Raw genomic sequence first — 26,754 nt, forward strand, 5'->3', positions numbered from 1 at the left:
TCGCTCTTATCTGCTGCGGCCACTCACGCTGTGATTTGAGACTTTCTTCAGCGAACACTTGGCTGAGTGTTATTTTTTTACGGGCCATTGTTTTGTCAAATGGTTTCTCAAGATACAGAGATTTTTCTTTTTGCTGCCACCTCATTAGAAACCGACTGAGTGAGGTCTGATTTCAAAAGGCTGCACTTGATCTCCACCCAGACTGAGACTCACAGACAATAACAGCCAGAGAATTAAAAATACACTCTTGCTATTCTTCCTTAATATCAACACAGAGGTGGAGGACATGAGCAGACAAACCAGGTCAAGATAAACATTTTCATATCAGTCAATACTGATCAGTATCATGATAAATGTCCCTTTTTTAACTTTTGACTTAAAAATGCCTGAAATTTCAACCTATTTATACATTTAGTACCCCTAAAACTAATGATGGGATATTTGTTTGCATATGTTGTTGCCTGTTTTGTAACAGATGTTGCAGTTACTGTCCTTTTCTTGCATGCCTTGATTAATATCGATAATCATCATGATAAATGTCACATTATTATTTCATATAAAGTATAAAAGACAGATTTTTTGCTCCTGGGTGAAAGTTTTTTTAACTTCTTAATGAGCAGAGAATGAAGAACACTTGATAAACTGAAAAACAATTAAATAATCTGAGGTCGATCAGCTGAGTGTTGAAACTCACATCAGTAATTTGAAGCTGTGTGGATGAAAAAAAAGATTGCAATAATGATTGATGTTGTATTATTGCCCAACCCTAAATAGACATTTTGGTCCAACCTCCACTTCCCTACTCATTTATGACTATTTGATTTTGTATAAGAATCATATCACATTGATTTCTTCATATGAAGTGACCTCACTATACCTTCAACAAAATGCTTACTTGTAATTATATAAGATATGTTGTTGTTAAGGTTCCAACAAACTTATTTTCATATGGAATTTATTCATATTTTTTTCATGAATCATGGAGTCCATAAAAAGTCAGAAACTACTGTGACGTGATAAGAGTCACATGGGGCTGAAACTAATGATGGTTTTTATTGCGGATTAATCTTCTTTGATGATTTATCCACTGATAATTTATCACATGTCAAAATCATCCTCTAGCTTTTTGTCAAAATATAGACAATATTCTGTTTAAAGTGAGAAAAACAAGAAATTCTTGCAATGATAAAGCTGAATTCTGAAAAAGTTAGTTAAATTCTGTCCCAAAATAAAGGACATTTCATTTTCTGTTGATTAACTAGTTGAGCTCTTGTGTTTTAAGATTAAGACTAAGATTCGATTCCAATTCAGTATCCAGATTATCCAATTACAATAGTGTGGTGACTGATTTGTGTCCATTTTATGCTTTATGGGCTAAAAATGTATTAAAGCTTATATGTAAGTTTCTTATAGTTTATATACGCAAATGCCTGAATCCCACATTTTGTTAATTTTTACAGTGAAATGAAGAAAATCAAACCCCTGCAGCAAACAGACAGTAGAAGTTATGATTTGACCAAATAGCAAAGGAGCTGTTTTACTTCTCAAACTTAAAAAAAAAGTGGTGTGTGTGCAAAAGTGTGGACACCCCACTGAGTCAGTGTTTAGTAACAGGAAGCAGTAAATGGTGGACTCTTCAGCGTCTGGTTGCAGGAGTTTGGCATCCAGAATTAACCGAATCTATTCTTCCCCACATGTTGGTTTTCCGGCTTCCACACAACCTCACAGCAGAATATTTCCACCCCACGTCCGACAGATGAGTCATTATGTTACGTGCCTGATGAAAAGTAAATCAAAATGTGACTGTGTGTGAATTTGATTGGATTTTTATTGAAAATCAACCAGATATTGGATTTGCCCAAATGAGCACTTGCACCTATTTTTGACTTTTCTTAAAACAGCTTTTTTTAAATTAATGTTTATCTTGCAGGGTGTTCCTTATTTTTTTTTTTAAATCTCCATTGTAGTTACTAGTAAATAAACAAGTGAGTTTTTATTTTCAATTAATGAATGTTTGGTGGTTATACTGTCACATGAAGTTAAGGTGGATGAAATAAGAAAGAAATATGTGTATTACAACTTTTTATCTCATTTTTATTTCATGTCAACAAGATATTGAAGTTGCCCAAAGTTTCAGACACAACTTTTATTTACAAACTCTGGAATGTTTCACTCTTTATTCCGCAATTTAAAGTCAACTAGTGAGTGTTTTCTCTTTTTCATGAATGAATGTTTGGTTGCTGGGAAGGGGGAGGGGTGTGTGACGTCACTTCGTGTTAAACAAAAGCTCGAGCTGCTGGTCACGACGCGCGGCGGTCACGCGCCCCTCCCACCCCCCTGTAGCCTTTATAACGGGCCTGCGCGCACACTGACCACTCTGTCGTTAAATCATAACACGTCGTAGAAACGGCAAGAAATCTGAAGAAGAGCAGAAGAAGAGGACAGAGAGTGATGTACTGGGACACCATCATCAAACCTGCAGACAGAGCAGAGCCCAAAATAAAGGTAGAGCTCCACTTTGATTCTATTTTTTATTCATTTGTTTTTTATTAGAAGAAGAGAGGAAATGAGAAAGAAAAAAAGTGTTGTCATCCTAAACTGTGATGTAGCTTAATTTGTCTTCAATACAATGTCACAGTGACTAAAAGTAAATATTAGAAAAATAATATCTTAGATTTAAACTGATTATTTTAAATTAGAATTGAAATATTAAATCAGAAAAATAATAATTGACAATTCAAATAATTGCTAATAGAAGCCCCTCTCTTTAGCAGGCAAGACAAGTCACCATGTGGCCCCCAAATCCCAGGTTACCTACCTTGGTTCTCAAAGTGTGGAGTGAGGACCCCCAATGGTCCTTAAGGGGGTTCCACGGGGTCCTTTATTTTCCTCTATCACTTCATTCATAGGTAACACAGGGACCTAATGTATGAATGGTGGGGGGTCAATGTAGGGGTCCTTGATGAGTAAAGTTTGAGATCCACTGCTTTTAGGGTCGCAGAGCCAATGTTAACATTTGAGAAAGTGGTGTCAAGGAATTTTTGGCATTTTACCTCAATGAATGTTCTGTTAATTGATTAATGAGCTCTGTGGGGGGGGGGGGGGTGTCTCTAGGGGCCCAATAACCTATTTTCCCAGTTGGGGTTGTTGCCTCTGCTTCTCCATCTTGAAATCAGAGCTGATGACAGTAATAATCACACGTCTCTTTCAACACAGATGGAGATTTGCCAGCCTGGATACTACACCGAGGACTTCAGGACGCAGGAAGTGCCCGCCGGCTTCGACTTTGCTTCTTATGGTGAGTTTTTAGAGAATGACTGGATTGTGTGATGTCGCTGTATCCCCCCCCCCCCCCCCCCCCCGTTGGTGACGATCAGAGAATGAATCAGTGATGAGGACAAAGTCAGTTTTTTTTTTCAACCCTCAGTGTTTGTGCGATCTGTTTCCTCTGAACCTGAGCAGCTGAAGGACAGAGGAAATATTTTCCGCAAACAGTATCATCACATCTGTCAGAGCTCTCAGGCCGAGACCTTGAGAGTGGGGGGGGCCCCCGGCTCCAGCCCAGTGTGAGGATAATGGGGTGCTGCCGTGTGTTTGTGTTGGTGTGTGTGTGTGAATGGGCTGAGGTGGACAAAGAGGGAGAGAAACAGGGTGGTCAGGTTAAAGACACTCCCCGTGTCGCACTCCCCGGCCTAATCCTTTCCTCCAGACTTCCTCCTCAAACAGATTTAGAGCCCCCCCTTCTCCATCCCTCCATCACTACTCTGTCACACACCCTCCACTGGCGTTTCCTCCTCTCTCTTCCTACCCCTCCCTCCCTGGTTTCCTCCTCAGAGCGGCCTCCATCCATTGAGCTGAAAAGAAAAAAGCAGCAGGGCTTGAGTGCCTGGTGCTGATTCGGCAGTAAACAAACTGGCTTTTTCTTGTGTCAACTTCCACCGTAAAGATAATAACCCAAACTGAAAAACTAACCTCTTTTCTCCCCTCTTTTAATGACTGTTTCCTTTAGCTGAGCTCTTATCAACCCCCAGTTTAAAGGACCATACCAATGATTTAGCATTTTATAGCAGATATAACAATGTAGTAGATTCTACTTGCAGCGACTTGGAAGTAGCTTGAAACGTGGACGTTGGCAGATTTTATTATTATAATTAAGCTGTGAGCAGGAGTTTGTTAGAAAGGTTTTCGTTGGTTATGTGTTCAGAACCCTGAAATCAGTAAAAACACAAATATAAATATAACCTCATGTATAAGCACCAATAGGATAAAAGCACTGGTATGCTCCTTTAGTTCTTCTGTCCTTCCTCCATCATCATCATCATCTCACTGACTCCATCTGTCTGTATTATGCTTAACCTCCAGACTACCCTGGTGAAGAGCTGTCTTTTCTGTTAGACAGTAAAGCCCCCGGGCAGCAGCAGTATCCAGCAGAGAGCAGCTACCCAGAGCCGCCCAAATCATCGTCTCTTCCTTACGATATCACCAAAGGTAAAACCTCCAAAATAAACCCACAGTATCTCATGTTGTCGGTTTTATTTGGGCTTTTATGACCATTTTCTCTCTCTCTCTCTCTCTCTCTCTACTCAGTGAGCACCAGTGACACTGCTCTGTTCAACCTGGACTCGTATCAGGAGTTCAACTGGTGGAGCTCTTATCCACATGGTGAGTCTCTGATTCATACTGAATATAAAGTACCTTTTTAAAGGGACCTTCTTTTGCTTACCAACTTTCTTTGTGACTGGCAGATGGGCCGGCGGTAGACCAGCCACAGACTGGATACCAGGAGTCTCCGCAGACATATCAGAGCCTGGTGCCCCAGGGTGGACAGTTCAGCCCGGCCATGGAGGGCAGCCACAGCCCCTTCTTGACCGCAAAAGCACCCAACACATTAAAAAGTAAGACATTGTCAGTTATGGTAAGACAAAGAAGAATAATCACGGCTGCTAGTGGGCGGATCTGTAAAGTGTGAACCTTCTCTCTGTCCCAGGTGAGATGGATCAGAGCTACTACGACTCTGACGGACAGAGGCATTCGTCGTCCTTCTGGCCGGATTACCCATCTCCCAGCTTCGCCACCCCCCTGCCTCACCTGCCCCCGGCCTCCTGCCCCTCGAACTCCAGCCCTCAGTCCTCAGAGCAGTACTGCCCCCGTGTGGCCAAACGCAAAAACCCACACCCTCAGAGACCAGACCGGGAGGGCCATATGCCAGGGATGTCGGCCTATCCAGGTTAGAAGATACCATTGTATACATTCACCCAACTTTGAGGTTCTTGTACTTCTTTACATTCGATGCCAGATTTAAATTGATATGAAAAGTCTCAAATATGATGCCTTGGTGGTTCGATCCCCGGCTCATGTCGTCTGCATGCCAAAGTGCCCTTGAGCAGGATACTGAACCCCCTGATGGCTCTGCTATATCGCAGCATAAAGTGTAAATAAACCATATGACTAGGAAAGCAGTATACAAATGCAATCCATTTAACATTCAATACATCATTGCATTAATAATAATTATTCAGCAGTATAATATAAGTATAAGACTGTTCCTCTATATTTGTTCTTTTTGGATACTGAATTGAAAAGTATTTTTTTGCTGCAGTGCTAGTTGAATATTTCTCCAACATCTGATTATCACAGGTTAATCAAATCTCACATGTGGTTTTATAATCTACTTCCCCACTGTAACCAAATCAATCTGTGTTTGTTTTCATTTATTCATTCAGGTTCTGGTCCAATCCAGTTGTGGCAGTTTTTACTGGAACTACTTCTGGACTCGGCCTGTCGTACCTTCATCTGCTGGACGGGAGACGGCTGGGAGTTCAAGATGTCCGACCCCGCTGAGGTAAGGACAAACTCTGTCGTGGTTGCTGGACAAAATGCAAAACTCGAGGCTTCCAAGTGACCGTTCACGAACAAATGGGTGACCTCACTGTGGGTTGCCCCTTGGGGAAAAACGTTCCTCTTGCACCTCAGTGTTTTTCTGAAATATAAATGCACCTAAGTATATTTTGTTGATCTTACAGGTGGCCAAGCGCTGGGGCCAGTGCAAGAACAAACCCAAGATGAACTTACGAGAAGCTGAGCCGCGGCCTGCGGGTACTACTACCACAAGAACATCATCCACAAGACGGAGGCAACGCTACGTTACGTTCGAGCACAGCCTAGTCTACGCTTCGTCTGCACATCAGCTGCTGGAAGACGGCACAGGAGGTCCTGATCAGTCTGAACGTTGTGCCACCAACACCACAGAGTCGTGGCAGTGCCCCGGGGCGCCAGCAGCAGTGACGTCTGAGCACAGCAGTGAAACATGGGCACCTCAGTAGGAGATGGGGGGACTGGACTGGTGCTGCTGGCTGAGAGTGACCAGCCCCTTTCGACAGAGTACCACAGACTACAAAGTGAACACTGGCTCTTAAAGTGGCGAAGTGGTCCCAGTCAGACCAGGAGCCGGTTTGTAGATGTTGCATTTCAGGGAAAATAAATAATCCAAAACTCATAGAAGTCACAATGCATCAGTCTTTAAAGACAATGTGTTAGACTCTGTGAAATAATAAGTCTCCTAATACCTGACTCATAAACATGAAGCTCCTTCACCTCAGGGGTTAATAACTGCAGCACAGGGGGCATTTTTAGCACTGAATAGAGGCCATATCTTCATTCGTCGTGTTTCTGACGAGGAACTGATTTGTAAATAGTGTTTATAGAGACCCATATGTAGAGTTTTGTGCATTTATATATTTTTGTATGCAAAACTCATGTCTACCTCTGTTGCTGATCAGAATAACATGAAGTGAGATCACTTGCAGGCAGCCACTGTGAAGGTTCTCGCCTGTGTGATGATTGTTTTGTGTAAATAAACTGTATATAAACATAGATGTCTGTGTAGTCTCATTCTTATTTAATATTCTGCATTTGATTATGAAAATATGAAAATATATGTTTCCTCAATTTGACTTTCATCTCTCCTAAATTGACACACCCTCTTACAAGGTACTGTTTATTACAGATTAAGTACCGCTATTAATAGTTGATACAACATGTATTGATTTTTTATAGATCAGACATTAACAAGAGCACCTTAAGGGTTGCCAGGTTGTGTAAAATCAGCATGGCTCTGTTCTCGTCTTTTTAGTTGGCTGTCTGATTTATGAAGTCAAAAAGTTCAAAAAACACATTTCTCTGCATCATATACAACTATATAGACATGAGCTGGTCCTGAGTCCTCCTCCTGATCTGGATAACGGGTTCCCTCCTGACCAATAACGCCTCCTTCTCCTAAATGTTATGCTAATAGTCAAGTAATTTTTGCATAATCTTACACAGATTAAATCATTACCTCTTTGTGGAGGTAATCAACCAGTGTCATTGAAGTACAACACATATGATCTCTTCAAGCACGTGAACCTTATTCCACCACACTGAATGAACCACTCACCAAGAATAGTGTCATCACGAGGAGTATCTGAGGAAACTGTGTTTTCAGTGTTTTGTAGTTTTTTTTCATCCACAATAAATTTTCATGAGGCACTTTTCCTCTGTGGCTTTAATGAATGAATTGAATCAGTCACCGACAATTTCACATCAACAGGCTACATTTGCAGAGTACAATCGTTTAGATCAGGGTTGTCCAAACTTTTATTCCTGAGGGCCACATACAGAAAAAATACGAAGGTGTGGGCCACTGACGGGGGGGGGGGGGGCGTGGCGGCGATCTGAGGGACGGCTGGCAGGTCAGGGGTGAGTTGGGCGCCACCTAATGTCTAAACTGGGGGTGCAATACAGTGGGCCATAGTCCATTACATTACATAACATTACATTTCATTTAGCTGACGCTTCATTTAGCTGAAGCGACTCACAATAAGTGCATCAACCCCGAGGGTACAAACCCTGAACAACAAGAATCAAGAAAGTACAATTTCTTCAAAAATAAAGCAAAACTACTAAGTGCTATAAGCAAGTATCATTTAAGTGCTACTAAATTGTTAGTTTAAAAAATTGTAAGTTTTTTTTTTAATTACTATAAAAAAAAAACTGATGCGGGCCAATAAAAAATGGATTGCGGGCCGCAGTTGGCCCGCGGGCCGTAGTTTGGACACCCCTGGTTTAGATAAAAACACTCTACATTTTAAAAACAAGAAAACAAGTAAGAAGGCCTTCACCACAATTAGATGTTTACATCTATGTCCAAGCTACAATTAGGCACTGAATAATTTATCCTCATAATGCATTTTTACATTATCTTTACTCAGCATAGGGTAAGCCCTTTAGAAAATGCTCCCTCAATAAATGGCTCTGAATGATCGTAATTGTATCTAATGAGGTAGATAGATAAACACATTTATACATTCATTGGTAGATCGATAGATAGATAAATAGATAAATAGAGATACAAATAGATACTTGATTGATCCCAAGAGAAGTTTAGTGTATGCCACAGGAGGCTCCAAAGAGGATTTTGTCAGTAATGGTGAAGACAGGATTGTTGTGCCCTCCATCAGGTCCTTTTCACCTTGGGTCTGCAGGTGCAACAAAAAGGAAACTGCATGAGTGAGCCGACCCTTATAAAACAAGGTCAGGGACATTCGAGAGACTAAACTGCAATTTCTTTCACCAAGGAGAACATTTTATGAGAAGACATTCAAGTTGAACACAATTAATACATAAAAATTGACCAAATATATCCACACAGTTTTTAATATTCCGCACACAATTATGTAAACTATACTAAACAGCCTGCAAAGAGTGATAATGAGATGTGTTGCTCTGGAGCAGATATGTTTTCCTATGGAGCAGCGGTTCACAATGACAAATCTGAGATAGAAGATTTCTTTTAGCAAAATCTGGAACATCATAGTGTGTAGCTTGCATTATTGGTACTGAAATATTAGATATATCAATGTTTGTGCATTGTCAACAACTGACTGTCCCATCAAAGTAAAATGCAATAAAATGTTCAATACTTATTGTCAGGTTTCACAATGAATGGAGGCAATTTGTACTCTCCTAAAAAATAAAAGCTCTTTTCTCATGTCACATAAAAAATGAAATAGATAATAGAAAGCTTCTTTTTTTTTTAATGTGCATCTTAGATAAATTCCATCTCACTCGATCACTGCTCATCGGAATAAAAAGCTTTGATTGGCTGAGCGGCGTCACATGATGGAAGATCTAGAAAAGCTGCGCTGGTTCAAACAGAAACGCTCTGTCATAACTTGACAATGATTTATGGGTTATTGTTCTGGGTCTGGATCCAGACTGGTGTCTTACTATTAGTGACCACTGCTCTATATGTTGATGGCATATCCATTTAAAGTTAAAATAATGAATGACTAGAGTATAACTTAACATCAATCCACTGTTGGGAGAAAGCACTTCATTCATAGTGGAGAGATGATTCAAATGAAAGACATTTATTATAAAGTTATTTATTATAAAACGTGCAGAATACGGATCTCCAGGGCAATACATACAGATAGTAGAAGAAAGCACAACTAAACTTTCCCAAAGTACAACACATACCTTGAGGAACTGGCATACTGGTTCCTGTTACTCCGTCTCTTCCTGGTTGCCCTGGTGAAAGATCTGGTGAACGGCCTGCTGGGAGCAGTGGCAGCTGAAGCCCGACTCTGGTCCCGCTGTAAAATGTATCTGATGGCTGCGTCCATCTTGCTCCCAGGATCACAGGTTGACTTCTTTCCTCTGAGGAAGTTGACATAGCTGTGTGTGTAGAGGGGAAAGTAGTGGCCTGTAATGTCTGCTGATGCACCAACACCATCTAAAGCTTTTCACTCTTGTATTTTATCAAACCTGATTTTGCCCCGGTTCTTTGACTCATACAGATCCTTCAGCGTCTCCGTTTTGTAAATACCAAAACCAACGAGGGCCTCTCCCTCTTGTCCTGGCTGGAGGGATCTCTCTTTGGCTCTTTCAACCCCACGATGAAATCTGACTTCTCCCAAAACCTCACGGTAAGGAATCGCGTATTTAGTCAAGGAAACCTTCAAATAAGAGAAGTGTTTGCGTCATAATTAAAGCTCTTTCTATGCAATTCAAAACAAACTGATCAACAGTTTAGTCACATACATGCATACATTCACAACATAAAATTAAACAGAACGGTAACACAATTTATAAAGATTGGTAGCAGTGTCTAATTCACCATTGGCAAACGAAACAAAACCACAAAGGAATAATATGTAAAGAGTTTACATATTTTTTATGTATTCTCCAACTATTCTCCTAAATTTAGCTGAGCTCTTTTTTTTTATAAACAAATCCTGCTTCAAATGTCAGTGTGAGCACAGCATCTCATCTTCCTCTGCAGTACCTTCTGGGCTGTCGTTGTACTGGTAACGGAGTTCTCTTGCTCCGTCTGGTGGGCAGCCACCAACATGGCAACGTAGCTCACATCATTCTCCAACAGCCATTTGAAGTTTTGACCTTTGTATTTGCCAAACTGAATCACATATCTGCTCAGAAGGAGCCGGTCGTTGCCAGGGTCTCCGCCCTCAGAGAGAACGTGAGCCTTGGCGTCAGCCTCCACCTCCTCTGGCTTCTTCATCGTCACAGGAGCACGTCCTTTTTGAGCAGCTTTTAAAGCATACTGCCCGGCTGCATAGAACTCAGCCTCCTGCGAGGGCTTTCTGTCCAACTTCCCGTCAGAGGTCTTGCGAAAAATGGGATCACTTTTCTAAAGAAGAGAAAGAAAAATCAAAACCACCCAGCAGTGTATCTTTATTACTGACCAGCCACCTGTGATAGAGACTCTCTGAATTTCACTGTGTGATGTTGAACCTACGTCCAAACAAGCTTTGGTCTTTGACTCTGTAGAGAAAGAGAACAGCGTTTTAAGAATATTGTTATTTTCTGACTTTGACTTTCTTTTGACTCGAGTCCAACTGGTTTATCGCTTGGTCAATAAAAATGGTCGGTTATGAGCCTTTCACAGACAGAGCGGTGCAAAGGTTTATATTTGCTGACAGCTCTGATATGAAAAATGTAATATTACATTAGAGTCTCTATAACACTCAAAGACTCTGACTGTCTGACACGCTACAAAACGCTAAGTCTCTCTGGCAACTCCCATGTACTTATGTCATTGAGATGTTCAGGGATCTTCACAATGTTCATACAAAAAAGTGCATTAATGTATCTTTACATTTAAATATGAAGTTATTTACTTAATTCTAAACTTTAAGATATCAAGCTTCAGTTACGTTTTATTGATATATGGTTTTAATACGGACTCCATTTCTGCCAAGAGATCAACTACACCTAAATCTTACACACTGGAACTTTTATAAATAAGTTTTATTTATGGAGCTGCTATGAGTTTGAATTTAAAATCGAATGTTTGTCTCTGAACAAACCTACCTTATAATATGTCTACTACTTTATTTATAGTAGACCACTCTAAAGATTGAGACAAAAATATAAACTTAAACCATAACTTTGTTTCAATCTTTTTAATAGATACAGTTATAATTATTTATATTACTCAGACTTCACTATGATAATCATACAGTAGTTTTCCCTGACTATGAGGGAGGGGGGGAGGGGGCGTCCTGTCACTACTGGGTCTTCTGTTGGAATCGTCCTTATCTGACCCTGCTGTGACATGAATTAGACTCACCCAGTGTCTGAGCCTCCTGGTTACAGTCGATCAGCCTCAGTGTCTCCAAAACCACTTTAAGAGCTCCCAGCTCCGTGAACTTAGAAACCAGGAGGTCTACGATCTTCACAGGATTAGTCTCGTCCACCTGTCCTCGCCTGATCTTCGGCTCGTCCCTGCGGTCCCTCAGATGGAAACAAAACTTCTCCAGGTCGGTACCGGTCAGACTCTCCAGCGCCTGCCGGAGACTTGTGCGTATTTTGTGCGACATATCTCAGCAGCATGCACGTGTTGATTCGGTAGATTTTATATAAAGAGAGATCGTTTCGTTAAAGAGAGATTTTCGCGCGCCCAGTTTGAAGCGAGATCACGCTGAAGTCCAAAATGTCCGCAGAGTACTGTCTGTCATTTGCCCGACAGAGAAGATGCCTTCGATGCAGTCAGAATTTTGATATTGTGACGGCTTTCCTTGAAGGGAAAGTTCACCCAGAAATTTTAATTCACTCATATTTGACTCAAACACCAACCAACCAACCAGAAAATCCTCCAAACAACTATCCAACCAACCATATAGACAACCAACCAATCAGCCATCCAACCAACTAACCCTATAAGCAACCAACCAGCAATTCAGCCAACCAACCAACCAACTAGCCAATAACCAAACAACCAACCAATGTGTTGAATGTTTAATCCAATTATAAACCATTAAATGAACTATTTGATACTTAAATACATTAACTTTGTTTTGGAAACAGTGAAACAAATGTCTGCATGCGTTTTACTAAAGCCAAACAAAGAAATGATTTAAAAAAAAGAAAGAAAATCAATCTGTGAATCACTGGACTGATGTTGGTATTTCCAACAGCACGTGAAGCCAGCACACTTTATTAACTTTCACTTTCGGTTGTAAGACTCAGTCAGAGGCTGTGTCAGTGAACCATGGCGCCTAAAAGCGTGAAGAAGCTTTTAGCGGACACGCTGGAGGATCTGACCGAGCACAACCTGGACAAGTTCCGCCACCGACTCGTGGACCGCAAGGAGGAGCCTCTGGTCAGACTCAACCGAGTGGCGGGCAAGAACTTCCTGGTGCTCACCGACGTCCTGGTTTCCACCTTCACCGAGAAAGGAGCAGTGCCCGTGGCTGCGGAGATTCTTCGAGAGATCGACTGCAACCAAGAAGCAGAGAGACTCGGTGAGAAGAGATGAGTAGCCGAAGAATGTCGGTATCAAAGTCTACATGCAAGAATACAGACAATCATTTACACGTATTTACAGGCAAAATACATATTTTTGTTATTATACAAACATTTTTAAGGAATCCATCATAAAAACGTTCAAACGTATGGTGATGTAAAGATTAACGTGTAATGATAATGAAAGGTGAATTTGAAACTGTAATAAACAATAATAGATCATTTGTTTTACCTTAACAAGAGAAGTAGGGAATTTATAACATTTCTGCAGAGAGTTATACCATCATATTAGAGTCTTGTTTGTAATTGTGGCTAAAATATTTCATACTAATCAGTATTTATAATTATCACGATAATTAACGCCTGTTTTTTTCTTCTAAGTTTATAAGGCAGATTGTTTTGCTCCTGCAGTTGGGTGAACTTTGTGCTTTTTATAATAAGAAGAATCCTGATGTTTGACATTCATGTAACTAGGGTTTAGTTGTTTCATCTTCAGTCCTACAAAATTCTTAAATCTTATCAATATCCACAAATCATTATTACATTACTATTTATAAATGTACTCACTTACTTTTACAAGTACAAGAAACTGTTTTAAAAGTCACCTTTTTCCAGATTTATCCTTTGAATGGTTCAAAGCTCAAAGCTGTTACTATTTTGGTCCGAGGGCTTATATAATATGACCTTATTAATCTGTAATATTTATTAGTGGTCAGTTTATCATAAATAATTGTCCTTTTGGATATTTCTTGCCAGGCTCTACTTTTTGGATGAAACTAATAATAAGCAGCCCCATTATGACATGGTTAATGTAATATTTTCCAAATGCCCACAATCCCTGAGTCACTCACTTCACTTGTCCTGAATTACTTCCCATCCAGATTTCACTGCTACACTCAACTCTATTGAAACGTCTTTTCACATGAAGCCTACTTCCCTTTATTGCTTAAGAGAACTTAACTGTCTTTTTATGTTTCCTCAGTTGAGGAGTACGCTAAACAATCCTCAAACTCTGGATCCAGGGACGGTGAGTTCTTTTCTGTTAGTTTGCAGTTTCACGTTAAGTTTTAGCCTTGTCCAAAGTGGACATATACTTTGAACTGGACTTCACCTTGTAATTTGATTATAAAAGGTTATAGAAAATAGAAAACCACTGGATTTTCCATCAGTCCACCGAAACCTGCTAATCTTTAATTTTGTCTTTGGACCATGTAATAAAGCTGATTGCTTGCTTTGTGTTTGGAGAAAACAGCATATGAGCATAAACCATAGACTGTATGGTATAAACACTCATTTCAGACCAATCAATATCTAAACAATTTCAAATTGTTCCCAAATTTGTTTCAGATGCAAAAGCCTCATGTGGAGCAACAGGTGGAAACGGAAAGGCAGAGGGGGGATGCTCAGGTAATACCACGTCTTGTCAGTAAAAGGCTTTTACTCTAGTGTTATGTTATGGAAATGTAACATAAACATCACCACACGTGCTTAGTTAACATTACATTTAACTCTCAAACTTAAACTGGAGTCGACCCAGCAACAAAATGCCTGAAGGCAAACGGTTTAAAGTGCTTCATGTAAAAAGGATTCAGACGTGACAAAGTTTATGAAGGCCCATAAACTTTATACATGCACAATGTTTGTGGTCAATTTCCTAGCCTTGAAAAACAGTAAGCAGTTCCAGAGTCATTTTCTTAGAATATCCAAGATCATGCATTGTCTCTATTGAATATTTGATCAATCTTACAAATCTACACGTCTATTATAGAAGGTGGAGGTTCTTTAAGACTCCAAAACAAAAGTGTTAAGTGTTTGGCTCTAACCGAATGTTTGTTTTTTCTTTTCTTTTCCTCAGAAAAGCACTTTGTGGACAAGCATAAGCTTGAGCTGATCAACAGAGTGAGCAACATTGAACCAATTCTGGATGAGCTCTTGGAGAAAAAGGTCATCCTGGAGGAAGCTTATGCAAAAATCCGGGCTCTGTCGACCTCTCAGGAGAAGATGAGGGAGCTCTTCTCTACATCCCTGAGAGCCAGTGAGACCTGCAAAGACATCTTCTACGAAATCCTGAAGAAAAATGAAGCGTATCTCGTAGATGACCTGCAGGGAAAATATAAAATGTGAAGGTGAAATCCATTTCTTGACCAAACATAACTTGTGTCTTGTCCTATGAGATTTTTTAAAGTCGTAATCATTGATGAAATATTAATGTTAATGCATTGTTTTCTACTTGGGTTTTTATAAGGTTTATCAGAACTGTTGCTTTTAATTTTACTCTTAATATTTGAACAATCAAGAGAATAGAATCATGAAAAATTGATTGTGGGAACAAACAAACTTTTATTACGATTAAAAACAGTTTTAAACTCTCTTGTGTGCCCTTTCTTTTTCTCTAAAGAGAATTTGCTATTGGAACTTCATTTAAATGTTTTGGAGAAACTGTTGGACTTCTCTTTGTGGTTCTTATATTTGTATGAATGGAGAGTCTTAAACATTGTGTATGAAGTCATCATAATGATGTAATAGAGGTTAGAAATCACATTGTGCACATTTTATTTAGTCTGTGATTATTCAGGAAGTTTTTACTGATATGATGAACGTTACCAGTGCCATGTTGTAGCGAGACTTTGTCGCTTCCTGGCAAAACCTTTTTTTACACATGCAGAGAAGAAGGAAGTGGTTTTGGACGTCTCCCGGCATATTATGTCTCGGCAGTCGGCTTCTTATATTTTATGTGAGTTTATTGACATCTGCAGTGCTTTAAAATGTTTGCCGAGGTTTAACCCATCATCTCCTTAATGCCAAATTCAGATGAAGAACTGTGCTGCAGTGGTTGTGCTCTGTGTGGGTCATGGGCTCACCAGGCCTGGTCCTTCCCTCCAATAAACGCATAAAGTAAAGAAGAGATAAATTCTTGATGTATTTTTCCCTTCGTCAGAACCAGTGTTCTGTCCTCCGCTTTTCATTCATAGTGACCAGTTGATAATAGTAAAAGGAGTGTGTATGCGTATTTATAAAGGAAGATATACAAATACCCAAACTTTATACCCCCATTTTTTGCAGGTTACAATCATGTATTTAACTGTTGGATGCCAACCTTTTTATCAGAAGAAGAAGCAGCAGCAACAGTATATATATATATATATATATATATATATATATACTGTGTGCGTGTTTTTTGCATTTTAAATGAATATATCATTGCAGTTTACAATCATGTATTCACCGTCCAGTCCAGCAGATGGTGGGAAAACACCTGATTGTTTGATGCCTATTCAGAAGAAGAAGGAAGTGTAGTAGCAAAAGTGTTGTTTGTTTAGTGTCTGTGTGTATATGTGTTTTTAGTTGAAAATATACATCTCCAAACCTTATTCCACCATTTTTTTCAGGTTATAATCATGTATTTAACTGTTGGATGCCAACCTTTTTATCAGAAGAAGAAGAAGCAGCAGTATATATACTGCAGCAGTAGCAACAGTATATATATATATTTATTTATTTATATATTTATTTATTTGAGCAAATTAAAAAAAAGGTATATTGTGTGCGTGTGTGTTTGTTTGTGCATTTTAAATGACTATATAGTTGCAGTTTACAATCATGTATTCACCCTCCAGTCCAGCAGATGGAGGTAATACACTTGATTGTTTGATGCCTATTCAGAAGAAGAAGCAAGTGTAGTAGCAAAAGTGTTGTTTGTGTAGTGTGTCTGTGTGTATGTGTGTGTATTTTAAATGATGACATACATGTGAAAACGTTATTCCACCATTCTTTGCACGATATGATCATGTGCTCACACTCCAGTCCAGTAGGTGGCGGTGATACGCCTGATGGCCTGGTTCCCGATCAGCAGCAGAAGCAGCAACGCTGTGTCTGTCCTCTGCAGCTCAGTCCCGTGGACACACTGTTTGTCTCATGGGACACCTTTCTTCCGGAGGTTCTCACACTGATCAGGTCTGTGGCCGAAGCTTCTATTCACCTCTGTGTCGATGTTCCGGGAAACGAGACGTTCTTCAATCAACGAGCCGTGAACCTCACGTTTCCACCGTGTTTCTAACGTGTCACTCGTTTGCTCCTAGATTACAGTATCACAACATATACCAGAATACAGTGTAGGCCTATAGGAAATATGTGAAGTAAATCTAATAAATGTGTAATTCTGAGTGACTTAGAAATATAAAGTGTACACAGAGTAGTAGAGGTTCCCCTGTAGAAACACATGGGTGTGCCATTAGTCTTCCTCTGGCACCTAAACATATAAATAAATGACATACATCCCATGAAGAAAGAAAAGAGTAAATATATATAGAAAGAGCAGAAAACGTAATATCTAAATCAATAGGCAACCTCAACAAGTTGGATAAAGCAGTGAACTGTGCAGTTCTGTTACATATGAGCAGAAATCAGAATGAAACAAGAGAACACACAGAAACGCCTGCAGACTGAGCCTATATATAAAATAATCATATTACATGAGACAAAAAGTGGTATTGTTCATATTTTGCATTCGTTGTATTAACCATGAACGTCTTCCTGCAGCTCTATTAAAACTAACTCGTTTAGGATTAGGCTGCAAACCTCTTGTTCTCTTAAACAGCTTGTGCCTGTTGTGTTTTATAGTCTCATATTGTGTCTTCAGATGCTTTTTACTTTCTGACCAGTAGTATGATACCCACAAAAATTGAATGAACTGGACCCAGAAGAAAATAACCAGATTGTCTGATTATCAATATGATAATGAACCCAAGAGTAACATAACCAGGGATCGACTATTGTAGATGGCTCCTACACTGTGGATAAATAAATGTCTGTGCAGTGCCCATATAACTTATTTCCCTAATGTGTAAAAATAATATGTCACATATAAGTTTCAAAATACAGATGTATGTAAAAACATAAAGACAATTAAACACAGGTCACATTTAACACACACAAAGAATTTGGAAAATTTCAATTCAATTGGTACCGCCACATCTTAAAGCGGCCACCAGGTGGCAGGAACTCAAACTCCCTGAACAGGAGGTCTACAGTCCTGGATCTGAAAAACCCCTATAATTTTACCTGGTATCTTGACTAGATTATATACTCTATTTATTATTTTATACTACTGGAACTACTAAAACTACTTGCTAATAGAAAGATGTATTTATCTCTGTACAATATCTACTACATTGACGGACTCCGTTGCTTTTTATTTCCACAGGTGGCTTCCAGACATGAGTTGCACTTTCCTCCTCCTGGTTTCCCGCAGCGACACCTATCATGGCCGTTTCCTGCTCGTCTTGTCTCGACAGTCCCTGTGGCTCAGAGCCCTCAGCTCTGGCTCCCAGATCAGCCGCAGCCTGCGAGAGAGCTACAGGCTCCTGCAGCTGCCTGATGGGGGGCAGAGCAGTCCTGCGCAGGTGAAAGAGGCCTACCTGCATCTGGCCAAACTGTACCACCCAGACTCTGGGGCTCCGACTGCAGATTCAGCCCTGTTTGCCCGTGTGGAGGAGGCCTACCGCGCTGTGCTGGCACATCAGAGTAAGACCAAACCAGCTGGCTGGGGGAAGGAAGTGGTTGAGGAGGACAAGTCCAGAGGTGCAGCACTCCCACACAGACACTACCTCAGCTATGACGGTATGGGCTCAGGCACGCCCAGCCAGCGTGAGCGCCAGTACCAGCAGATTCGTGTCGACCGGGCGACTGAGGAGGTTTTGAACTACCGGCAGAGGGAGCATGAGAGGGCGGCTGCTGAAGAGGGAGCTCTTGTGGAACGGGATTTGCGTCAGCGCAGCAGGAAGATCAAGATCACCCAGGCTGTGGAGCGGCTCGTGGAGGACCTAATCCAGGAGTCCATGGCCCGCGGGGACTTCAGGAACCTGAGTGGAGCTGGAAAGCCCCTCAACAAGTTTGAGCACAATCCGTACGCTGATCCTATGACCCACAACCTCAACCGCATCCTCATAGACAATGGTTACCAGCCCTCCTGGGTCGTGATGCAACGCGACATCCGAGAGACGACTGCTCAGTTCCGAAAGCGGTTATTGGAGGGAAGGGCCAGGCTTGGTGAGCCTATGACCCCCACAGAGCACAGCCAGTGGGATCAGCTGTGTGCATCTGTGGTGGAGCAGTTGGTGAAACTAAACAAGATGGTGGACGATTTCAACCTGATTGTACCGATGCTCAACATGCAAATGGTTCACTTCAGCATGTCCAGAGAGATGGAGCGTGCTGTGAGAGGAGCCCACCAGCACAGACTGGAGGAGCAGAGACAGAGAGAGAAAGATCGAGAGCGCAGAAAGGAAGAGCAAAAACGAGCCAAAGCAGTAATTAAACATAAAAACAGCAAACAAGGCCTTTTGTCTTGGATCCAGAATTTATTCCGATGAAAACACAAAAAATCTGAAGGTGTTTTCAGTCATTCACTGAACTTTGGAGACTTTTCCTAAAATATTTGACACCTTGTTCGCCTGCTTTGCTAACAGTGTGAATCCAGAAGTCAGACAAACGGTTGAACCAATGTTACCTCCGATTACAACATTATGAGTTTTTAACAATACAAGTCATTTCTGTGAAATCACTGATCTTAAAATACAAACTTATCTCTGAAACTTTTTCGTTGCTATGTGACATTTAGAGTTAAGGTAATTAAAGATCTCTCGTAATAGTGTTTCTGTGTTGAGACTGTTATTTCTCTAAAAGTGTGAAATGTCCTATTCTAGTCCGACAGCTGATCTAGTGTAGCAGGGTTGCAGATGACGACTGGCTCCTTGCTGCTGGGCCCCTTTCCTGCAGCCTCCCTGTGCAGAGCCTGAGCGACGGCCCTGGAGGGGGTCGTGACCTTGGTCCAGTCACGGGCGATGTACTGGTGGTACGGGTCCTGAGAGCTCTCTAGCTTCCTGGAGCGAATGAAGCTGAGCATGATGCCGAACGTGAAGAAGCTGAACAAGCCAACCACCAGGATGATGTACACGATTCCCTGAGACTGAGCGTGGGCCCTGGCTCCAGTTGCAAAGTGCACGGCCTGCTGGGAGGTGTGGTTGTGAGGTATCGGTGGAGACAGCACGCTTGTTCTGTTCAGGCACTGCTGCAGGAAGGACAGAAGGAGTGACTGCAGCTCAGTGACGTTGATGTTAGACATGACGAACCCCCGCTGGATGCTCAGCAACCTGCAACTGAGGAGGAAGAAGAAACTATGAGGACAAGGTTTTTCCTCAGGAGTTAAAACAGAGACGTCCAAAACACTGGTAAAGACAAATGACAAAAATGAAATATTGATGAAATTAGAGTAAACAAAAACAAAAGAAACAGTGGTTTTACAATTAAACGATGTCTAGTTATACATCTTTAAAATGTAAATGATTTCATTCCAAACTCATTTACAACAACCCAAGAGACGACAAACAACTACAAAAGCAGGATTTCTGAGCTGCAGTTGACTTGAATTTACAAGCTGCCCGAAGCTTTTACATTTTCTCCCCTAAAATCCCGTTTGAATTGAACAAATTCCTGTTAAGACACGAGAAGGAAGATAAAGGAGCTAAGTGGGACATGAACATTGCACTTCAAATTGGTCTAAGACTTTTAAGATAAAAAAAACGAGGCACATTAACACACAAAATATAAATCAACGAGGAGAAGGAAACACGGAAAACTGATTTCTTGGAGGAGACTCACTTTCTAATAACTTTGCATTCATATATTTTTAATCTTGGATGACCTGCCAGAGAGAAACAATCCCACCTTTCAAGGATCCAGAATCAGTTCCTGCTGTTATTGGCATCAGTCATTTCAAGTCTCCAGCGGGATGAGGAGCAGCTGATCGTCCGTGTTTCCCAAACCACACTGAGGGAAAATGTTCCACCCCTGTTCTCTTCGTCCCACAGCGTCTGCCCTTCTTCCTCCTTGAAGGAGACATGCTGCATGTTCTGCATGTCAACACGTTTAATGAAACAAGGAGGTCACAGGGCAAGGTCGACAGCTCGGTGTCGTGAGGCAGCGGTGCAGCGTGACTCGAACCACGGAGCTCCGCAACAATGATCAGTTTACTGAGCAAAGATATTTTATTTACATCAGACCTCATGCAGGGAATCAAAAGAAAAAACATGTCACATTGGCTACAATACATTTATTCTACAACTGCATGTGGAATATTTAACTATTTCCAACTCAGAGGATCATCATCCTTTGTGGCTCACTCCCCTGTGATGTTTAATCTCACTTTGTGAAAAATGTATGTCATCAGAAGGATTGTCCCTCATATGTAAAAACTACGGAGCTGGGCTGTGTGGTCATTTCTGGCTGATGCAGGAGAACAAAGCTGCTTTCAGACCGGAGTCTGCAGCACAGCTCAGACGAGATTGAGTTACAGCACGATCACCTCCAAATGTCCTTCAACTCACTCGCCTGTGCTTTGTAGAAGAGAAATATTCAACTAAATATATCTTCTTGTAATTTTCTTAATGCACCAATATCCACCTCCTTTATTCCTCTATATGACTTTGTGGCCTGCGTGAGACAAACTGGTTTTACATTAACTATCAGGTACCTGTGTAAAACACCAACCTTCCCAGGAAGCTGAGCTGACTTTTCTTAATGCCTCCATGTGGATTCAATTTACCAGAACTCATTCCTGATACCTAGAAAATCATATAAAGGAAAAAACATCTGTGCTTAAGACAATTAAGAGAAAGTTAAAGACTTAAAGATCTTGTTTGATACTTAAAAATATCCTCCTTTAAAGTCCTGGGCTGCATTGACATGTAAACAAGCTGAAGCCATCTATCTTAAAACAGCTGCTATAAACAAAAGTCTCTAATAACACTGGTGATCCGGTACAAACGGATAAACAAGGATGTCTCTTATTCTTTATATACATTTGTTAAGTAGCAAGTAATTCTACATGAGTCATAAAGAAATGCTATCAAGAGATAATGCATCAATTGCCATTAGATAACTAATTTTGAGTTTATGTCATGTTGTGTGGACATTGAACCAAAATACAAAAGATTTTTATATATTATCAATGGATAATCAATTAACTGACAGATTTTTAAACAATAAAAATAGTAATTCGTTGGATTTCTTCACTGAAGACCATTCGTTTTATAGCACTTTTAAAGTACTTTTAAAAAATCTATTTAAAAAGGGTTTAATTGTCCCCTATGACATGAGTACGACCAGGAATCAACCTCCTGCAGCAGTTGTGTTGTCGTCGTCACGGAACAGAAACAAAAGCTTAAGTCTTGAGGAGATGATCTTCCAGCCTAGTGGATACAGAATAAAACAATTAAAACAAAAAAGTGCCAAGAGGAAAGAAGAAAACCACAAGCCTCTGCTGATGTGTCATATATTTTCTAATTCCTAAAAAATGTTGATTTGTATGCAAGTGTAAATCCACAGTAACTCACTGTCAGTGTTACTCCAGCTGCACCCCGTCACAGCTGTCTTTAGATTCCAACAGTCTGGAAACATATGAAGAAAACTTATTGAGACATGAGAAACAGCAGCAATAGAATCCTAAAAATTGCTAAGTCAATCTGATCATCACATCATAATTTGGACGACCAGATCCAGCATGTGTTCAGTAGCAAAGGTATCTTCATCCCCCCCCTGGTGGCTGGCTGCAGTACTGCTCATAAATCCTGCCTCCTCCATGTTAGTGGATAGGAGACGCACCAAACCAAAAGGTCAAAGTCTAATACATTTGTTTCTGTTATTTTATGTAGTTATAGTCGTGATTGATCGAGCGTGCTACTGACGCTCAAAGACGCACACGATGGCCAAATTATCATCCGAGATATTTGGCTTCATTACTGGGTAATGGGAGGAAGTGAAGACAAGTCATCCATCTTTAAATACAGTCTAGAATTAAATGAATCCCTTCAAACATCATATAAAAGCGAGACTCACCCTGCCTGAGCCTTGTTAGCCTTACGGGCCTCCCGAGCCTCCTGCTCGGCTGTGATCTTCTTGTAGCAGTAGACCAGAACCACAATGAGCCACAGCTGCAGAACCACGATCAGCACATACATCATTATCTCTGTGATCACAGACGTCAGCTCCCGATTGGCTGCGAAACAGGGAACATACACATCTCTATTGAAAGACAAAGTGGGTAAACAGGTAGATTCCAACGTCAACAGTCAGCATTTCATTTTTGATATGTGTTGTTCTTTTAGAATCCCAGAGCCCACTCACCCACAGCCACCACGCTGAGCTCCACGTCCTTCTCCACAGTGACATACTGGTCAGTCATCGCCAGGAAGAGGGTGCGGTGGAAAGTGCAGCGGTACGTCCCCGTGTCATTGAAGGTGACGTTGTGAAGGTAAATGGCTCCTGTCTGAATATCCCTGTTTTTAGTCCCGTGCCACTCGAGACGCTCGCTGAAATCCTGGTCCAGGATCTCAGCACTGGGGTGGTCATAGTGGAAGATCTGGGAATAAGACGTTTCTGATTATAGTCTAATTACTCAGGGAAGGTTTGAGAAGTACCCTCTGTTTAATGTCCTACTCTGAGTGTATGATTCAGTACTGCACTTTCTTAAATACTGTAATAGTACATGTACATACCTCAGTAGTAACAAGTAGTAGACAGTATCATGTCCTAATACAGCAGGAGAACTTTCACCATTTATAAAGGCTTTATATAAAGGACACTATTGATGCTTATCAGTCACATCACATCAATAAGAAGAGATCTGGGGTTGCCAGGTTGTGGAAAATCATCCACCAGCACAACATGTTCGCCTGTTTTACTTAATTAATCGACTTCCTTCATTATGCACACCTCACCAATGTAAGAGTTAAAAACTGGAGCTTCAAACGCACAGTATCAGAGTTGCTGAAGTGAAACCCTCTAAGACGTCGTTGAACTCACATGCCTGAACTCCTCCTCTTCCACTGGTTTGAAGTGCCAGTCCACGGTGGCTTGGGCAGACACCTCCTCTCTCTTCTTACAGGAGATGCAGCCCAGCAGGAATCTGTCTCCTGCCACGGCCTCGGTCAGAGAGTCCACCTCCGCACAGCCGCCGTGACACTGAGACACTGCAGGAGGGGAAGAGCAGAAGAAAAGGATGAGAAGAGGAGGATGAAGGAGAAGAAAACGAGATACAGGAGAACAATTTGACACATGTCAAGAACGAGAAGCATGAGAGGATCAAATGATAAGATCAAATTGAATCAAACAGATTAAAGAGGACAAAAGTCACAGATCACTGTCCCAAAGGCCCCAAATGTAGTTCAAGATTAATAAATGCAACATCTCAGGAACACCTGGAAGGAACTTCTTCAAACTTGTTATGTAAAACATTGGCACAACTATTCACTAAGGTGGTCAAGGGTCAAAGGTTAAGGTCATGGTGGCCTCACGAAACATGTTTTTGGCCTCTTGAACATTATATCTCAAGTCTGTCTTCGGGGAAATTTCTTTAAATTTAAGACTCAAAGATTTAATTTCAAAGGTCAAAGGTCACAGAGACATCACATGAGTCTGAAAAGAAAATACTTATGTAGACTAAAAACAGTTGTTTACCTCCACCACTCTGGTTGTAGATTAACTTATACAACTAATTGATGTATTAAAATATACGGATATGTTAAAGTTCATCCAAGGGGAATGTGAACTCATCGAGAGTAAACAAATTATGTTAAACACAGAGGGTGTTTTAAAGTGTTTCAATAAAAATGCACTGATTCCTTCTGTAACAGTGATCACAGGTGTTGTTTAGAAATCTAATGAGAAAGATCTGAGAACCCTTTGTGGACTTGTTAGTGTTTTTCATCCAGTTTGAGACTGGGACCACAGACTTCACTGACTCAGAACTTACCGAAGAGGCTGACGACGACAAAAAGAGACGAGCGGCAAATCATTTCTGTTGGAGCAACTTATCGCCAGCAGCTGAACAGAATGTTGAACTTTCCTCAACGTGGACAAAGATCTGCAACAACTCTACTTCACTGACATAACGACGTCTGATCGCTGACTCATTCCATGTTCCCCGATGTGAACCAGTCCAACTTTTATTAATCCACAGGGTCAGTCCATAAAGTCAACAGTCTTACCCTCACACTGGTCAAAAAGGAAAAAGCCTCTAAATGGTGTGAGGACGCAGAAATTGAATAAACAAAAACCGAAATCTCTCCCTGTTCCCTCGCAGTAGGTTAAAGTCACTCCTGATGTCCCGATCACGTTAAGGCAGCTATATTTAGAGCGTGTGAATCCAGGAGAGTCGGATGTTCTGAGTGTTGAAAGGCAGCAGGAAACCTGAGAAGATGAAACCTGAAGCATAACTACAACATGAACATCCAAAGCAAGACTACAGCCATGCTTCCTCTGATTTATAGAATAACTTAGAAATATTCTCTCTTACAGGGAAAGTCATTAGACATTCTATCAAGATTTTAATTACAATTTTTTAGTGGTTTGTTTTATTTAGTTTTTATAGTAGGCTATTATAGAATACAATTAAATGTTATACAGACTTTGGTTATTACACTTTGTTATCAAATGGTTTTATGCAGTGGCTGACATATTCATTATTTGATAATAATTTTTAAAAAGAAGCAGGTCAGACAAGTCAAATCACCTCTGACATATTTGGTTAAACAAATTCGACTCAAACGGATGCTGAGAGTGAAGCCGCTCAGGCCTTAAAGACACAGCTACACTCACAGGACATCTACTGCAGTTCAGTTCCAACCTGACGGTCGATAGTGGCCTTTCTGTTTGGAGGGAAGAAGGTTCACAGGTTTGATTCCCAGCTTGGCGGTAGGTCTTTCTGAGTGGAGTTTGCATGTTCTCCCCATGTGTGTGTGGGATTGATCTGGTGTTCTGTGTGGTATGAATGTGAGTGTGAATGCTTGTGTGTCTCTGTTCGTCAGCCTTGTGATGTGCTGGTGACTTGTCCAGGGTGAACCCGGCCTCTTGCCCAATGTCAGCTGGGATTGGCTCCAGCCCCCTCCCCACCCTCGAAGGATAAAACGCTTTATATAATGGATGGATATCTGTCTGTAAATAAATGCTCTGTTCCGCTGCTCCTCTCCTCGGGTCAGAGGTCACGGACATCAACCGCTCCCAGCAGATAGGAATTGTTTGCCTCATTGTTGACTGCTGTAGAAATACATGAAAGTGTCACAGTGAGCAGGCAAGACTGTTAGTAAATGTCTGTGTTCAAAATGTATCTGCAGTCAGATACTGCAGTGTTAATTACATAAATAAATACTTTATTGCCTCATTTCACATGAATTTGTCTAAATTTTTCCCTCTAAAGTCAAATATTTTAATGCATTTTACTGCCGTTTAATTTCCCCTCCTGTAGGTTTTGATGTCTTCCTTCCCATCAAGTCTCTGACATTTGTCCGATGCCAGATAGTTTTATGATAAACAAGGCTGCTGAGGTCAGGGCTGACAAAACACACGCTGACCAAAGGCCTCGACTCGTGTGCTGACAAAAAGATTCCCATGGTTGATGAGGCTTCAGCATGTTGACGTGATGAATGTAATGAGTTTTTTTTATTTATTTATTTTTTAAAAGAGGGATGACTTCAGATATCTAAGGTCAAATGAAACATGTTCCACTCTGAGGCCGTGCAAACATTTCAAAAGGACGTAAAGGATCGTAACTGTGTTTCTGCCAGCAACTGTGTGTGTGTGTGTGCTTGTGTTTGGGTGTTTATGCGTCTGAGTATGAGAACGTGTAGTCATGTTAATGTGTGTTTATATAAATGTGTGTATGCATGCATTTATTTATGTGTACAACTATTTGTATCTGTATGAAAATTGTTATTTGAATATATTTGTGTGTTTGTATTCGGTACGTGTACATGTGGGATCATCTGTGTGAGTGTGTGTATTTGTGCTCGAGGACGTGTGCATGTGTCTGTATGTGTGTTCATGTGAATGGTTGTTTACACGTACATGGATGTGTGTGTTTTGGCTGTGCTGGAGGTCACGGATGTTGTCCTG

The 26,754-nt window shown here is 40.9% G+C and overlaps 6 protein-coding genes across 8 annotated transcripts; 3 read left to right on the top strand and 3 right to left on the bottom strand.

The window, feature by feature from the left end:
* Window positions 1-2,354: 2,354 nt before the first annotated feature.
* etsrp (ETS1-related protein) lies at window positions 2,355-6,873 on the top strand. The gene is given in 12 exon segments (XM_053432657.1): window positions 2,355-2,505; window positions 3,217-3,298; window positions 4,363-4,488; window positions 4,588-4,662; window positions 4,746-4,895; window positions 4,988-5,227; window positions 5,724-5,842; window positions 6,024-6,068; window positions 6,070-6,096; window positions 6,098-6,191; window positions 6,194-6,235; window positions 6,238-6,873. Coding segments are annotated over 12 exon segments (1,140 nt in total). The 5' UTR covers window positions 2,355-2,451; the 3' UTR covers window positions 6,324-6,873.
* Window positions 6,874-7,711: 838 nt separating this feature from the next.
* Window positions 7,712-12,020, bottom strand: LOC128449772 (uncharacterized). 2 transcript variants are annotated; one of them, XM_053433070.1, is made up of 6 exons: window positions 11,633-12,020; window positions 10,799-10,824; window positions 10,328-10,690; window positions 9,808-9,998; window positions 9,520-9,717; window positions 7,712-8,516 (listed from the first exon to the last, which is right to left on the bottom strand). In XM_053433070.1, the coding sequence occupies exons 1-6, from the start codon at window positions 11,880-11,882 to the stop codon at window positions 8,495-8,497; spliced, it is 1,050 nt and encodes a 349-aa protein (XP_053289045.1). In that variant the 5' UTR covers window positions 11,883-12,020; the 3' UTR covers window positions 7,712-8,494. The 2 variants fall into 2 exon arrangements, with proteins under 2 accessions (XP_053289045.1, XP_053289046.1); XM_053433071.1 differs by having other exon boundaries at window positions 10,544-10,690; window positions 11,633-12,019.
* Window positions 12,021-12,434: 414 nt separating this feature from the next.
* On the top strand, window positions 12,435-15,177 carry pycard (PYD and CARD domain containing). The gene is made up of 4 exons (XM_053433073.1): window positions 12,435-12,806; window positions 13,790-13,834; window positions 14,155-14,214; window positions 14,663-15,177. The coding sequence occupies exons 1-4, from the start codon at window positions 12,554-12,556 to the stop codon at window positions 14,929-14,931; spliced, it is 627 nt and encodes a 208-aa protein (XP_053289048.1). The 5' UTR covers window positions 12,435-12,553; the 3' UTR covers window positions 14,932-15,177.
* A 1,306-nt stretch (window positions 15,178-16,483) lies between these two features.
* Window positions 16,484-19,459, top strand: dnajc28 (DnaJ (Hsp40) homolog, subfamily C, member 28). The gene is made up of 2 exons (XM_053433074.1): window positions 16,484-16,761; window positions 18,011-19,459. The coding sequence occupies exons 1-2, from the start codon at window positions 16,589-16,591 to the stop codon at window positions 19,176-19,178; spliced, it is 1,341 nt and encodes a 446-aa protein (XP_053289049.1). The 5' UTR covers window positions 16,484-16,588; the 3' UTR covers window positions 19,179-19,459.
* Window positions 19,460-19,507: 48 nt separating this feature from the next.
* LOC128449202 (potassium voltage-gated channel subfamily E member 2) lies at window positions 19,508-19,971 on the bottom strand. The gene has a single exon (XM_053432260.1). It carries the CDS (start codon window positions 19,928-19,930, stop codon window positions 19,508-19,510), a length of 423 nt encoding a protein of 140 aa, XP_053288235.1. The 5' UTR covers window positions 19,931-19,971.
* A 639-nt stretch (window positions 19,972-20,610) lies between these two features.
* si:ch211-225p5.8 (uncharacterized protein LOC555567 homolog) lies at window positions 20,611-26,184 on the bottom strand. 2 transcript variants are annotated; one of them, XM_053432177.1, is made up of 6 exons: window positions 25,462-26,184; window positions 23,668-23,834; window positions 22,990-23,224; window positions 22,702-22,861; window positions 22,200-22,253; window positions 20,611-22,055 (listed from the first exon to the last, which is right to left on the bottom strand). In XM_053432177.1, the coding sequence occupies exons 1-5, from the start codon at window positions 25,466-25,468 to the stop codon at window positions 22,208-22,210; spliced, it is 615 nt and encodes a 204-aa protein (XP_053288152.1). In that variant the 5' UTR covers window positions 25,469-26,184; the 3' UTR covers window positions 20,611-22,055; window positions 22,200-22,207. The 2 variants fall into 2 exon arrangements, with proteins under 2 accessions (XP_053288152.1, XP_053288150.1); XM_053432175.1 differs by having other exon boundaries at window positions 24,617-26,184.
* Window positions 26,185-26,754: the final 570 nt, after the last annotated feature.

Source organism: Pleuronectes platessa, chromosome 10 (genome assembly GCF_947347685.1).
Source record: "Pleuronectes platessa chromosome 10, fPlePla1.1, whole genome shotgun sequence".
Taxonomy (NCBI): domain Eukaryota; kingdom Metazoa; phylum Chordata; class Actinopteri; order Pleuronectiformes; family Pleuronectidae; genus Pleuronectes; species Pleuronectes platessa.